General features: G+C 38.7%; 1 protein-coding gene across 4 annotated transcripts in view; it reads left to right on the top strand.

The window, feature by feature from the left end:
* Positions 1-15,294, top strand: part of NUP153 (nucleoporin 153) — a 46,823-nt gene that overhangs the window by 27,489 nt on the left and 4,040 nt on the right. For 3 of the 4 annotated variants that reach the window (XM_082319664.1, XM_082319667.1, XM_082319665.1), the window contains exons 10-19: positions 516-568; positions 3,062-3,194; positions 4,820-4,957; positions 5,743-5,835; positions 6,074-6,164; positions 6,452-6,571; positions 8,182-8,796; positions 10,698-10,892; positions 11,438-12,280; positions 14,006-14,374. In XM_082319664.1, coding sequence (XP_082175790.1) covers positions 516-568; positions 3,062-3,194; positions 4,820-4,957; positions 5,743-5,835; positions 6,074-6,164; positions 6,452-6,571; positions 8,182-8,796; positions 10,698-10,892; positions 11,438-12,280; positions 14,006-14,374 — 2,650 coding nt within the window. The remainder of the gene's footprint in view (positions 1-515; positions 569-3,061; positions 3,195-4,819; positions 4,958-5,742; positions 5,836-6,073; positions 6,165-6,451; positions 6,572-8,181; positions 8,797-10,697; positions 10,893-11,437; positions 12,281-14,005; positions 14,375-15,294) is intronic. The other variant, XM_082319666.1, reaches the window with a different exon arrangement.

Here is a 15,294-nt window from a genome sequence, read left to right on the forward strand (position 1 = left end):
TTGGGCTGCTCTCAGTGAAAGAATGTTAAAATACAGAAACAACATATTCCTTTTCATATGCTCCTGTACACAAAGCTGTCGCTGATGGAACATGCTGATGTCATGTATAAGCTCTTTCAGGTGAGCTACGGGCTCCGAGTGAGATTTCTGACAATTACCCATTCTGATCACTTTCTTAATTACCCATTCTGATCACTTTGGTGTAGAAGGAGTCCCTGATAAACTTTCCTTAAAACAAGATTGGCACCTCTTTCAGAAAAAAATCTACCCATGGTTCCAGTATCAATCTGAATGTAAAAATGACCAGGTGTTAAATCTATGGGCTTTTTAGGCTGGAGATCAAAGTGGATAGTCATAGTGGTTAGGGAACGAGCTAAGTAGATGAGGTATATTTAGTTGTATAAATAAAAAAAAAAAAAACAACACAAAACACATGTGGTTGGTTGTCTTCACTTTGTGTATAGTTTATAAATACATTCAGATAAATCTTGAAATAAATCAAACTTAACTTGCAGGGCATGAGAGAGAAGAGTTTTCCTGCAGAACAACAAGTAACACCATCTGAAAGGTATGACGAATCTATTAATTTAAAATGCTTGAAAGAAGAAAGCTCTCCTTTTGTCGCAACAGTCTGCCTGCCTGTCGTCTTTTGGAGGGGCAGTAACAGTTCTCAGTGAAGTGAATGGAAAATACAGTAAAAAAATTGTATTATGAGAGACTTAAACCATTTGTGCATCTTGATGTTCGTTAGGGGGGCAGCTATTAGTTTCAGCTAATTATATAATTGCTTGGAGTCTGAAAGCTTTGTCCTATAGGAATTACTCTTTCTGAAAGATTCTTTTTAAGGTGAAGTGGCTTACAGTTCAAGAGTATATTTATTTTTTAGGTTTTTTTTCTGGAGGAAGATCGTTTTTTAATGCTCCTTTCATGGCGAAGTCACTTGTCTGCTCTGTGAGTTTGCATGAAAAACAGGAGCCCTTCAGAATCATCTGAGGCCAAATGCTAACTTGTCTCTAAAACAGAAAATTCCAGGAGAGTTACTAATTGTATTTCTTCTTGAGGAGATTGTCTTGCATTACACTGCTTGCTTGGTTCAGGTAGAATGACTTCACCTCTGGATAATCTTCATGGCTCTCCCTTCTGCACAACTAGTCTTTTGGGTAATGCTTGAATTAAGACACTTTGCATTCAAAGGATACCTTTTTTGGAGGATTCGTCCCTTTCAAAGAACAGTAGCAGGGAATTGTATTTTGTTGTCTCTGTGTTCATCTTCCAAGCAATTCTTATGTTGCCTTGGGCATTCTTTGGCTTGCAAAAAAATCCCAAACCAACCCTTTGTTTTGGCATCTAATAGTTTGACTTCACAGCAACCACCTTTTCAGGGGTGTAAGAGACTGGCTCTAAGGTTTTGGCATAGGTGCAAACAAATGTTACGTTTTAGTTGTGGGTTTTCAAACTGTTCTAAATTTTGTTTGGTAGAACTCCTTTCTTCTCCTCCACGTAGAAGGGAGATCCAGAAAACCGATACTGCTTTTTATTTGGTTCGCGAGTTTTACTGCTATGTTCTACTTTAGTCTGTAGAGTAGATGGTCCTTTTTTTTTAAATTCTTTTATAAAGCTAGTCTCTGTTGGTTGTCATGTTGTGGAGCAGGAACACACTGACAAGGGGCAGCTGGCCAGAGTCCCGTTGTGCAGCTAACCTGCGGTACTTTGGTGCATCTCTGTTCAGCCTACCAAAGGCTATTTAGTTTTTAAACCTGGGTCAGAATTGTGGATTGGACTTACTTGCCTACAGACAAAAAACTGTCTTTGCCCCTTAGAAGCTGACAGGTGTTAACAGAAAAGAGGAATACGGGCTGTTATAGACAGGTTATAATTGTCTGAATAAAGCTCTATTTTGACATAAGATTTTTTTTCAGAATTCAAATTGATTGTCAGTTTGGATTAGAGAAAAGTTTGAGCATATGGCCTTAAGGATCTGGCTTCCTCTCAGTGGTTACAGTGCTAAGCAGACTGTTTGCAAGTATCTGACAAGTTTAGACCAATTCTCTTTCTCAGTCTTCTGGAAACTTGACCTGGTGTCTTCCAGTGTGATCAAATGTATTTTTCTAATTACTGACTGCTTGGCTGCAGGATAAGCTTTGATATGGTAATTTTTTCCAGGGATACTTCATTTTGATGCCATACTGCTTTTTATTGTTGTTATTCCCTAATTCACTTCTGTTTTGGGGTGTGGTGTGGGGTTTTGGTTGGTTGGTTTGTTTGTTTGTTTGTTTTGAGTTTTTTGGGGGTTTTTCTTTCTCTTTTCCCTTCCCAATTGCATTAGGAAATCTTGCTGGTTTGGATCTAGGCTTTTCTAATGAACAAAGAAATGCCTTTGTATGCCTTACAAAAGGGATCTGTATTCATGTCTGAAAAGACTCCTGGAATGTTGGCATACCCAAACACCTCTGCTGCTTCTGCTGATGGCCCCAGGAAAGCCAGAGCTGCTTCTGAAGCTTTTGCCATATTATCTTGCCACACAAGTTTAAGCCTCTCTATTCCATAAGAGCTGCTGGCGGCATTTCATGTGCGCACGCACGCACCCTCGCATGCTCTCTCTCTCTCCCCCCATATATATTTTTAGTTGTTCTTTTATATCCTTGCAAAGATACATGCTCATCACAGAATCAGAGAACTGGCAGTCAAAATTTCCCCTGTCTGGACTATTAAAAGGAAACCTTACAAAATAACAAACTAAATCAGTTGTTCTATTTCAGGTCTTCTGGCTTAGTCATCATTCCTTTATGGATGTTGTGACTGTGTCTTATGTATGTCCTTCTCATCGCTGCTCTTATTAATGCATCTTTTGCTGTTTAGAACATCAGATGTTTACCAGCATTTAGCAACTTGTGGAACAGTTTTTTCTGATTCCGATTAGAAGGTGTCCATTCTAGGACTAATAGTGGCTATAGTGGCCCGAAACAATTAGTTGATAAGTTGATTTTTTTTTTATTATTATTTATTTTTCCTTGTTTCCTGCCCCCTCCCCCCCAACCTATGTATTGTTATTCTGTGCCAGCAATTTGACCTACCCCAAATTCGGTACTCCTGCGTCCAACGGTCTGTCTTCAGGAGGAGGAGTGGGTGGTGGCGGCAAGATGAGAAGGGAAAGAGGAGTACACTATGTATCAAAACCTGGACAAGAACAACAGGTAAGGGACTCCTAGGTTAATTGATCTCACTGAGATTACAGAAGTAACTAGCTAAGTATGCCAGTTTTATTGCCTCGTAGTAATTTATAATAATGCCACTTCAGTTTTGTGGGTTTTTTGCTGTGGGTTTCACAGCAGGCTCCAGTTTATTTATCTGTTTAAGTGCCTCAACTTTGGTTTTATATTTTTGAAGGCTTTAGTCATATGATCTTGGAGATGCTTCACACCATAAAGTTTCTCATTAGCAGTTGAATGAATGTATTTTGGTGGAGGTTTGTAGAGTTTTTGTAAAGGAATGATGTTTGAAACAAGTGCCAAGTAAGTAAACAAAGTTTATTTAATTTGTTATTTTGTATTTAAGTCATGTAGAAAGATACAGGCCAAGAGTCTGAAGCAGAAGACAGTGTTCTGCATGTCTGCTAATGATCATTCACAATTTTTGGCACTTAATCAAACTCATTGTGAGAGGGTTTTTTCTTGTTTTAATGGGAAAAATCCACTTAATAAGACTATGGTCATGACTATCGCAAAGATTATTTTTCTGATTGGATGTTATGTAAGCTGCCTACTACTGGACCTTAAATATAAAAAATTTAAATCAGTATTCTGGCTGATGCAAAATGAAGAAGTAGTAAATAGTGGAGAATGTTCCTATAATACAAATGGTCTGAATATCGAGGTCTAATAGACTCTTCAAATCAAAACTGTGAAAGCTGTAAGCTGTAGGATACATTAAATTTCTGCAGTAGCAACTTAGATCTCTGCTTAGTCACTTCTGGGTAGCTCTTGGTACTACTGTGCAAATTGTGATTAGATTGGCTATTCCCATTTAAACCCTAACTAATCTAATCTTGGTAATTAAATAGTTAAAGGCAAGGATAAGACCGGAAGTTTTTAAGGTACACTGGTTTCTGAGTTTTAAATTTGCATCCTGATACATGATATAAACTAGATTTACCAACCTATGATCTTCTCTGCTGCTAGTCAGGCTTTCTTTTTTGGCATTTCGTGCTTTGGTTTGGTTTGAGGTTTTTGGTACTCTAAGGAACCCGCATACTTCTGTAAACATTATCTTTTTACAACTTCGCTGCAGTAATAACTTCAGAAACTTTGGCAGCTGTCCTACCTCATTTTGCAAGAGGAACACTTTCTCATTTGTCTTGAGAGTGTACTCTTAATTGACGAGATGTGAGAATAATTAGAAGCGATGATGTTTCTCTAGATCTTTAATAAGTAAAGTACAGAAACCAAAAATAAATCTGGTCTGTGCCCCTCTGTTCTGCACAGGTAATAATTTTGAGCTAACTTTCAGTATTCTTACTGGACAGGTGATGAATGTAGTATTGCATGGAAACAGGCCTGCCATAAATTAAAATGACGTGGCAGACTCAGGTGGGGAGGTTAGGATTCCTTTTGAAAACTTGCTTTGTCTTAATCTATAGATGTCTGTTATATTTAACTTTGTTAAGAAACTAAGGGTGGGACAGCATAGGAAGGTAGTATGTCTTGTAAAAGAGAAAAACTAAAATTTACAACTTTTTTAAAGGAAGCGAAAAATTAAAATTTACAACTTCTTTAAAGAAAGAGAAAAATTAAAATTTACAACAATTAAAATTTACACCTAGGAAGTGGAGGAACCAGGATTACCGAAAGTACCCCTACCCATCAGTACTGCATCGCTGCCTTCGTTCAACTTTAGTTTTCTTGCCAGTAGTACTGTCTCATCGTCACCAAGCACTGTTTCAACAGCAGTGATGAACAAGGTAAATCTTTGTTGTATACCGTAAACACTTTTTTAGGATGAGTATACATCTGCTTTGCTGCATGTTAACTTCTTCCATGGTGCTCATGAAACTAACCAACATTAGTTTATATCCTGTTGAATAAATCAGGATTGTGTTCCGATTTGGAGGTGGGGGGATGTATAAAGTTTTTGATTCAGCTTCTGTCCATCTTATACTTTGCAAACTTCTAGTTAACATAATTGTCTAACTACTTCAGATGCTATGGAGATTTTGTTGGGATTTTATGCCAAGTTAAGTTATTAAATTAAAGGTAGCTTTAATGGTCATATAAGCCTAGTGTAGAATACGAGCCTAGGGTGCAATAATTGGAATATTATTGCAGTAAAATGTTCATCTGTTCCAGAGTACTTGAAATATTTTTGTATGTTTTGAAGCAGATATCTGCTTTAACATGTTGAGGTATTTGCTGAAGCTCTGAATACAATTGAGCTGAGTTAGTTTAAGACTCTTAAGCTGCCTGGCCTGCTTTTCCATGTATTTAATATATTTAGATCTAAGTAGCATCTCAGATTTTTCTCTTGGTTTATGGGATTTGGTTTTGATGATACTGTACTATATGCTCACTTGCAAGCTTCATTTTCTTTTATTATAACTCTTATCTGTGGGTTAGAAATAAATATCAAACATCAGATTTCCCAACTTCACTGCAGAACATCTGTTAGATAGTGAATTCAGGTAGCTGCTATTGTTTCGCCAGGGTGTTTTTCTTTTAGATACAAACCCTAATTCTTTTGAAAATACAGGTACAACCAGCAAGTAGTGTTGGCAGTCCTGTGTTCAGATTTTCATCTCCAATTGTGAAATCTACTGAGGCGGAAGTGCTACCTCCATTGTCTGTAAGTAAAATAAATAAAGCTCAACCTTTTCTCAAGGCTTTAGTAGAATATTGCAGAACAGTAAAGCAGAATTGACCTTGATAATGGGGAGAACAAATATACAGGTTTCTGGCTTATAATTTCTCATCCAGCATGTATACCAAAAGTTTGAATACTGGATTTCAGATTATTATTTGTGTGTGAAACTTGATTGAAGTTTCTTTAGTTTCAGAATCTGAAAAATCTCTCTTTTTCATAGCAGATTGGGTTTACATTTAGTGTTCCTGTCGTGAAATCAGCAGAGCTTTCTGGATCCAGTGATACACCAGTGATGTCCTTACTTACTCCAGGTAACAGAAATTTTAGCATTTCAGGTCTGAAGTGCTGATTTTCTTTTTTTGTATATTAAGTAGTAAATCTGTCCTTTCTGAGCATATTAGCAATTCCAGGCAAAGTGTGTTTTCAGTGACAGATCTGCTTTTAACCAAATTGTAATTATAAACTGTTGTAAACAAGGTGAAATTTTGAAGATTCTTACAGAAGAGGCATGAAACTTGGAAATTCTTGTTTATAACAAATGTGAATGTATTTTAAGTGGATTTCTTTGTGAAAGGTGTTTTTTGTTTTGTTTTTCAAGATACCGCCACTGTAAACAGCACCAGCAATAAGAAGGAAAAAGAAGAAGAATACGATGGCCTCTCCAAACCTGCAAAGGTCTTAAAGGAAGGAAGTGTGTTAGACATTCTAAAAAGCCCTGGTGAGATAATGAACTCCTTTTAAAAAGATATTGCAAAAAATATGCTAGCGTGTAACTGCATTGATTTTTAAAAAAACCCACCACAACAACAACAAAAAATCCGCTTTGCACAGTTAATGCAATATTAGCTATAAATACAAACGTAGGAGAGCATTACGTTAAACGCTGCATCTGTTAGGGTTGATCTCCCCTTCTCTTCCAAGTGGCTTTTATTGCTGAAGGGAAAACTGCAACTTCAAACCAGATGCATTGCTTCTCCTTTATGTGTTAGGATGTAATTGTAAATGAAGTATAAAGAGAATTAGTCAAATAATCAGTGTTTTGTTTTAAATAAATAAAATTTATGGAATTGGAAAGGAAATGTCTGTAAAATGCTTTACAAACATTCCTCTCCCACCTTCACCATCTCTGGACATTAAAAATAGTAAAGACAGTTTCATTCCTAAAGATGTTTCAAAAGCTGCAAATCTTTTGGCCTTAAATGATAACAGTTACTATGGATTCAAATGAAAATTTTAAGTAGGGGTGGGCTGTTTCACTTTAAAAATCTTTTCTAATTTTTATTTTTAAGTAATTGCAATTGTTTTCAACTGTTTAATGAAGTGTGTGTGTAGATGTTTTTTGTTTTAAGAAAAAGGACTTTATTGAATTTGATCTTTTCCCATAAGCCTTCAGTTGCATCAGGACTTTTTTTTTATGAAGTGACAAATGTATATACTTCTTAAGAAGACAGTGCCTTTTTATGTCGGAAAGAGCTAAGTGAGAGAAAATACACTGCGTTTTGTTTAAGGAATGACCTATGTGTGAAGTGACATTAATTTTCTTTATCAGTTTAAGAGAAGCAGGTTCTAAATCCACGCTGTTCAAAGATTCCACTTCTAATATAAAAAAACCACTCCCAAAACAACAGAATAAGAAAAAAAAAAACCTCTTCACTTTAGCTTTACAAGTAATTTGTGCTGCTACTTAAGATGCATTGCCGTAGCATTTTCTTTAGTATTTCCATATTGGTGGTTCTTGTTTTCTGTTAAAATTGGCACCTTTAAGTAAGGAGTCGGCCTGTGTCCAGTGCATTTTGCACAAAGATTATAGATAACAATCGGTGTCTTCATTTTTATTGCTTAATTAATACTCAGTATCTGTGGGGAAATACCATGTGGATTGCTGCTCCAAGTACCCACTGCTGTACAGCTACTAAAGTAAATGTGAGTCATCTACTATGGCAGAAATAGCTTTAGAAATTTGATTCGATTGGGCATGGTGTCTTAAAATGAAATCGGATTATTTCTAGTCTGTGACGGACAGTCAGCTTTCAGTACTGTTTGTTCACGCTTGTATCTACCAGTGGAGATTTATATTCAAAACATTCTTGGAAATGAAGAGTTAAGTCAAGCTTTAAATAAATGTTCTGTTGTGTTCCAGTGCAGCATATGAAATTTCATCCCTTTAGATAAGACTTCCAGGGACTTCCTCTTGCAGTTAGTTGGAATGTATAGTTGTAACCATTGGCACTTGGTTTAAATTTATGCCGTCTAGTATTAGAAGTAACTTAGATCTAGTGAGGGTACTGCTTTATCAGTAAGATCTCTTCCTGTTTATTTTTTTCCTAGGCTTTACGTCTGTGAAAACATACTCCTCTACATCTGCACAGCCTGTTACAAGCACAGTGGTCTATACAAGGCCTGCAATAAGTAGTTTTTCTGCAGTTAAAGACACCTCTAAACAAGCATCCTCGTTTTGGCAGTCTGACACATATGACCCGTGTCTGCAAAACAAAACCACAGATGGGAAATGCGTAACATGTCAAGCTGCTAAAGTGTCAACAGTTGAGAGTACGAAACAGACGATAAGCTCAAGTCCATGTGGTGCCTCTAAGGCAGCAGTCCCTACAGCAGGGACATTGGGCTTTGAAGACAAATTTAAAACAGCACCCAACACATGGGACTGTGATACCTGTTTGGTCCAGAACAAATCTGAAGCTACAAAATGTATAGCCTGTGAGACACCAAAGCCTGGAACAGGAGTAATGCCTGCTCTGACATTGCCAGTGGTCACAGACAACTCGGTGACAGTGACATCCTCCTCCAGCAGCACTGACACAACAGTCACTCTGGGGTTTGGAGACAAATTTAAGAAGCCAAAAGGGTCTTGGGACTGTGCGGTGTGCCTTGTATCAAATAAGGCAGAAGACAGCAAATGTGTAGCTTGTGAGTCCGAGAAACCAGGTGTGTTCTTCTCTTTTCTCGTTTCAATCTCAGCCTCTGTGCATTCTTTACAGAATAAAATATGTTGCATATAAAAATTATTTTCAGCAGCATGGCTGCATGCCAGACAGGATGGGTTACTGCCTGCCTGCAGGAATGGTTACAGGCACTTTTGAGATCCAGATTCCAGCCTGTCACATGAATTGAATTGATTGTGAAATGTCTTAGTGCAGAGCTGAATTGAAGCAAATATACCCTGCTTTGCAGCTGGTGAGGAGAGATGACTAAACTGGATGCCTTAACTAACTTAAAACCAGTTGACTCATTTTCATGGGGGAAAAATGTGAACTCCATAGAAAGAGTTAAAAGTTACAGTGTTTTTTCCTGTTTCAGAACATAAGTAGAAATGGTATTTACAGAACATGGCCAAAAATGTCTCCACTCAGCATTTGTGTGTAATTGAGCAGAAGTATGACGCCAGATTTCAAGACAGTGTAGTCTTTAACTAGTTGTCTTAAGCTAAAACAAAGCTGTATGTTCAGCTATGCCTGTGAAGGCCAGTGGTAGCCTTCCAGAAAATGGGTCACCTTGTTCTGGAAGGTCAAGGCCCTTCCAGACCTTGGGGAGGTGGGCTTCCTTCCCATCATATGTGATTGTAATTGATTTTGAGTGTGGTGAGTGTATCGTTTTTAAAGCACAAACAATTATTTTAGTGTTAATTTTCATTGGCTCTTAACATCATTTAATATACTATTATGTCAAAAAACACCTTCGCAAATATATCCGGGGGGGGGGGGGGGGGGGGAATCCAAGATGGACTAGATTGGGCTTTTGTAATTATCCTGTACAGTAAGAGTGAAATTTCTTCAGATAAGATAATGCATTTCAGAGGGAGCTTATTGTCATGAACTTTCAGCCTCAGAGTGATCAGCTGGCACTTTTGCCTGAGGCTCTAGCCATTGCAAGGAGGAATTCGGGAAGCGTGAGGGGCTTGCCATGACCATCATGGTACAGAGAATTGCACAGTTATATTACGTCTGTCAAGGGGAAGAGTAGGCAAGTAAAATGGGAGGATAAAAATTCTCTGGATGGGCTGTGGAAGAGAAGACCCATTACTGTCTTTACTGTTTTGAATTTGAGACATTATCTTCTGCCTCCCTCTTAAATGCTACCCTCAGTGGTTTAAAACTGTAGGTGAACGTGACCATTATGTGATGCTTTTGTGCCTTCTGGATGTCCACTTCAGTTCTCACACTGACGGACCCGAAGCTTTCTGTTGGGGTGCAGCATCACCCGACATCTCTTCCTTTACAGGGGACAAAAATCGGAAGGCAAGCGTTGTCTTTCGGGCCTCTTTGTGGAGGTTTCTGCTGCTGTTGAAGGCAGCGTAGCTTGTGTAGTGAACACAGAGTTGTGGGTTTGGGAGCTTTGAGTTCCTCTCTGGTTTTTTTTGTCATGATGTAGTATTGAACACGCCTCTCTTTGGGATTTGGTGATGAACCATTCTGGTAAATTCTCAGCCTCGCATCACTTGACAGTGATCATTAACTTGAGCGGTGCTGACTGACTACGGGTTACTCGTGTCACCAGAAATTCTTTTAGTAGTTTTAGTTGAGTACAGTACCCCTAATTTACATCTGAAATAGGCTATGTTGCTGTATTGTATGAACTGCAGTGGCTGTTTAAACGTCATTGGTTCAATTTGTGCTTAAAATCATATATAGATTATAAAGAAGAATCTAGATGTTTCTATTGTTTACATTGTCAGATTGAGTTTGACTGAAATTAACCTGTAGGTTGATGTTTTTTTACTGTTACGCTTGTGTGCTTTGTAATTTAGTGAGCATTTAAGAGTTTCTTAAAAAGTTCATGTTCACTTTATCATTTAAGCAGGATGATTAACTATCTTGCTTATTTCTCAGGGAGTTCAGTGCCTGTGACCAGTAGCAGTGTTTCTGCATTTTCTGCTTCTTCTGGAGGATTTCTGGATTTAGCCAAATTCAAGAAGCCTGAAGGAAGCTGGGATTGTGAGGTCTGCTTGGTCCAAAACAAAGCAGAAGCCACAAAATGTGTAGCCTGTGAAAGTGCAAAGCCAGGCACCAAAGCAGAGCTCAAAGGTAATATTTAATGAGAAAAACAAAGGTGTGCATTCTGTAACTTATTTTTAATTTAGGTTTGGTGGTTCTTTTTTTTTTTTTTTTTTTTTTTTTTTTTAAAGTACAATTATTTTTCCTTTGAGGTATGGCAAAATTGTTCATTTTTCTTCTAGGAATATTGCTTAAGTAAGGTAATGTGCCTATGTTTCCACATCCTTTCCACAGAAAAAGATTATGCTTTTTAGAGAAGAGCTTGTATTGATGACATAGTTGTTCTTGACAAGCCTTATGTGTTGTTCATTTGGAGTTCAGACTAAAAGCATCTTTCAAAGAAGCTTAGCAGTATACTTTTCAAAGCCAGGCAGTGGGCAGAAGTGTACCGTTGCGGAAAGGTGCATGTAGAGAGGAAGTGTGGAGTTGTCTTATTTGTTTTGTGGTTTGGTTTCTTTGGGTTTTTTTAAGCAGTTTTGACTCTGGGAAGTTCAGGACTAGAATCCCAGCCATGTCGCTAAAGCCTACAAGTATTACATCATATACTGCAAACTTAACGTTATTGCTTATTGCAGGTTTTGGGACTGCTGCTGGGTCCACAAATGCTGCAGTGCCATCATTTACATTCGGTGTCCAGTCATCCTCCTCTGAAACTTCTCATACATTAGGTAGCACAGGAAATTTTAAATTTGGAGAACAAGGGAGCTTCAAGTTTGGCATTGCATCTGAATCTGCATCCTCCAACACTGTGACTGGGGGATTTAAGTTTCCTACTGGTTCAGGGGAATTCAAATTTGGAGTTTCTTCCTCAGACTCTAAATCAGAGGACAGTAAAAAAGAAAGTAAAAGTAACAGTTTTACCTTTGGACTTCCATCTACAAGCAGTCAGGCTCCTTCAACATTTCAGTTTGGGACAGCGAGCCTGGGACAGCAGGAAAAGAAAGAGGAACCCGTTTTGGGAAGCTTTGGTTTTGGCACAAGTTCTACTTCTTCCATAGCTACGAATGAGAATAAAACCGGAGTCAGTGGCTTCACTTTTGGAACTGTGGCAGAAAAGGAGGTGGCATCACCTGCTCTTGCATTTAAGAAGTCAGATGAGAAAAATGATGAAACCCTTTCAACAAAGGGAGGCTTCTCCTTTGGCAATGTGGAGTCTGCACCTGCCTCACAGTTTGTTTTGGGAAGGACAGAAGAGAAACAGGACTCCGTCACTTCTGCTGCTCCATTAGCCTTCGGAAAGAAAGCCGACAATGAAGAGTTAAAGGCACAACCTATCTTTTCAGCTGGGACGGCTGAGCATACCAAAGAGGAGAGCACAGCAAAACCGATATTCAATTTTAGTTTCGTTAAACCATCAGAGAAGGAAAGTGAGCAGGCAAAGCCACCCTTTGCATTTGGGGCACAAACCAGTACTTCAGGTAAACAGAATATCTTTTGCCTTCGCTTGTCTGCTTATATCCATCAAATCATACCTCTGAGGCCATACTGGACAAAATCTATGGGATTTTATATATTTCATGCATTAGAGCTTTAGAAAAGGCTTAATTACTACCTGCAGCCTGTCGTTAGTTCTGGTTGTTGACGTGTAGACAGTATGTTGCAATTCCTTTTTAGATTTCAATGAGTTTTACACTAGGTTTAGACAAAAAAAAATCGCCATACCTTGAGGAACCTATATTGCTTCTTGTACGAGCACAGAAGTTGTATTGTCTCAGTAGTAGCAGCTCAGCTTGTGATAAAATCTGTAGTATTGTACAGTATAGAGGCCTCATGCCAGCATTGTTTTTCATAGTGAAAGGGGATGAGAGAGGGAATACCTTATTCCTGTGTACTTGCAGCTATGCTACAGGGTATACTGCTGTTTCTCTACTGCTACAAAGGTATAAAAATCACTTCATAGATACTACACAGTTTTGTATTCCTTTAATTTGTTGAAAGTCTGCACTGGAAGATTAAAGTTGTTCAGTGGTGATCACTGTGTGGAAAAATTCTGGGTGTTAAATTCCGTTTGTATGACTTAGCAACTGTGTTTTAGAGAACAGAATTAGTTTCTGACTTCTGAAGTGATATGGAACAGGACATCAGTAAGTAACCCGGAATAAAAGCAATGCATAGCGTTATACTGGTTTTAATCACAGTATTCTTACGTTGAACTGCTGCTGAACAGACAGGTTTTTGGAGGATTGTGGGCTTTGGGGGAGGGGAGACGGGTGGGTGGGTGATCTCGAGGTTGGGTTTGGGGGTTTTTTTGGTGTTTTGGTCGGGGGTTTTTTTGTTTTTTGTTTTTTGTTTTTAACCTGCCGGGTAAAGTTCTGGAGTTTGGTTTAGTCATGGAAATTTGATGAAGCATCTCGTATAAAACAAAAATTTTAACAAAAGTTCTGAAGAATGGTATAGTCCCTTAAAAATGGCATTAGATGAAAAGGGGCCATAACTGCTGGGAAAAAAGATAGTGGGAAATTGAAAACAAGGTCACAAATTAATAACGAGAATTAGACCAGCAGCTTAGGGGAAGCTGAAGAAGGACTGACTTTACAAGACAGCTCTGTCCTACGTGTGTAAAACCACAGTCAGTACTTTATAACAATGGTCTTAATGGAGGGTTGTTCTCTGTTGCTCCTAAAAGCAGGTCTTGCAGGTGCTTGAGGTTAAGCTTGGAAGAGTTAGGCTGGAGGATGGTAAGCTTTGCTTGACTTAAAGCTGTAGGCACAGGGCTGTATTTTCGAACAAGCTACAAATGCAGCTGTATCGCTGTGTTTTTCAATACTCCATTGAGCAAAGCCATAAAACTGTTACAGGCGATTGATGTTGTTCTTCTAAGAACATCTGAAATATATCTTTGTTTGAAGAGTTCAGATGTACTGATGTACTGGCTCAGGTAATGACAGCCAATGCTTAGTGTTTGTAACCAGCGAAGCCTAGACTGCAGCGGTGCCCTTGTTCTTCACAATTCTTCCATTCCTTTAATTGGGGATGGCAGCAATCAGCACATTAAATCTGGATCTTACGTAAGCGACAGTAGCTGGGATAGTAGTTGAGGCGTCACTCAGGACTGCTCTTTGCACGGTGATTGAAACAGGAGTCTGCTTGCTGTACTTCATTTGGCATTTCCGTGGTGGTTTATGTACTGTCCTCCCTTTCAGATCAAGGAGCCACAAAGCCATCCTTCAACTTCTTGAGCTCGAGTTCCTCCAGCACAGTCGTACCCGCCACTTCAGCCAACAGCAGCAGTGTGTTTGGCAGCGCCATCTCTTCCTCAAATCCTCAGCCAGTTCCCGCTCCCTTCGTGTTTGGACAACCTAGCAACACTGTGAGCAGCTCTGTTTTTGGCAATTCTGCCGAATCTGCAGCATCTCAGTCATTTGGCTCCTCTCAAGAAAACAAACCAGCAACCACATCTTCCAGCACCAGCACGGTTCTTGCTTCATTTCTCTTTGGTTCGGGAGCCAGCAGTACCAATGCAGCAAATTCAGGCTTTACCTTTGGAGCCACAACCACATCAAGTTTAACGGGTACGTTTTAAATAGATGCTCTTCGCGTTTTTGCCATCACACAGTGGACCAAGGAAATACTGTTTCACGAATATTTTACTTTGCAGAATGTGTAGGCCAAATGCATGGAAGCAGAGAAAAATATTATTTATATTCAACAATATGAATTGAGGCTCAGTTTTTCACAGGCAGTCTGGGAAATACAGTTTAGGAATGAACTGGCAGCGGCGTTGTTTTATGCGAAGGACAACCCTTTACTGGATTTCAGTTTGTATAGGAACTTTTCACCATGAGAACGATAGTTTCTTTCTTCTCACTATCAGTCCAGTGCTTACCGTTAGAAGTCAATGAATTACAACTGTCCTGATTTTTCTCCCCCATACCTAAAACTCTCAAGTGTTGTAAACAAGGTGAAGATCTGCAAAATCCTTCCTTCACAAGTGTATATATAAACACAATACCTCTACTTGCAATTGCTGCTGCTTAAGGATTGGTTTCCAATATGCATTATGGCCAGTGTTTGTTAATTTTCTAGCAATTTAGAGAAGACAGAGATAAGAATCTAAAGTTTCTTCCCATTTTATGTTCGCTACCCCACTGCAGGAATTTAGCAGTATGACACAAGACTAAAGCCGCCAAATCATCTGCGTTCCTGCTAGCCTAGCAGTGTGTTGGAAATAAAATTGAATCTGTGAGGAAGAGACTTCATCTAGTTTGATCCAATTGCTTAACCTTGTCATTCACAGAAATTAAATTTGCACACTTTTTTGTGTATCAGAAACAGAGAGAAAACAGTCCTAAATTATAACAACCAGCAGATCAATTTAACCTGCTTACAAGTCGGGACCTTTCAGTGTCTTTTCATTAGTAGGTGATGCCAGATTTCAAACATCTTCACAAAGGAATTTTTTTTTTTTTTTTTTTTTTTTTTTTGTTATGCA

This window comes from Platalea leucorodia (assembly GCF_965183815.1).
Source record: "Platalea leucorodia genome assembly, chromosome: 1".
In the NCBI taxonomy this organism is placed as follows: domain Eukaryota; kingdom Metazoa; phylum Chordata; class Aves; order Pelecaniformes; family Threskiornithidae; genus Platalea; species Platalea leucorodia.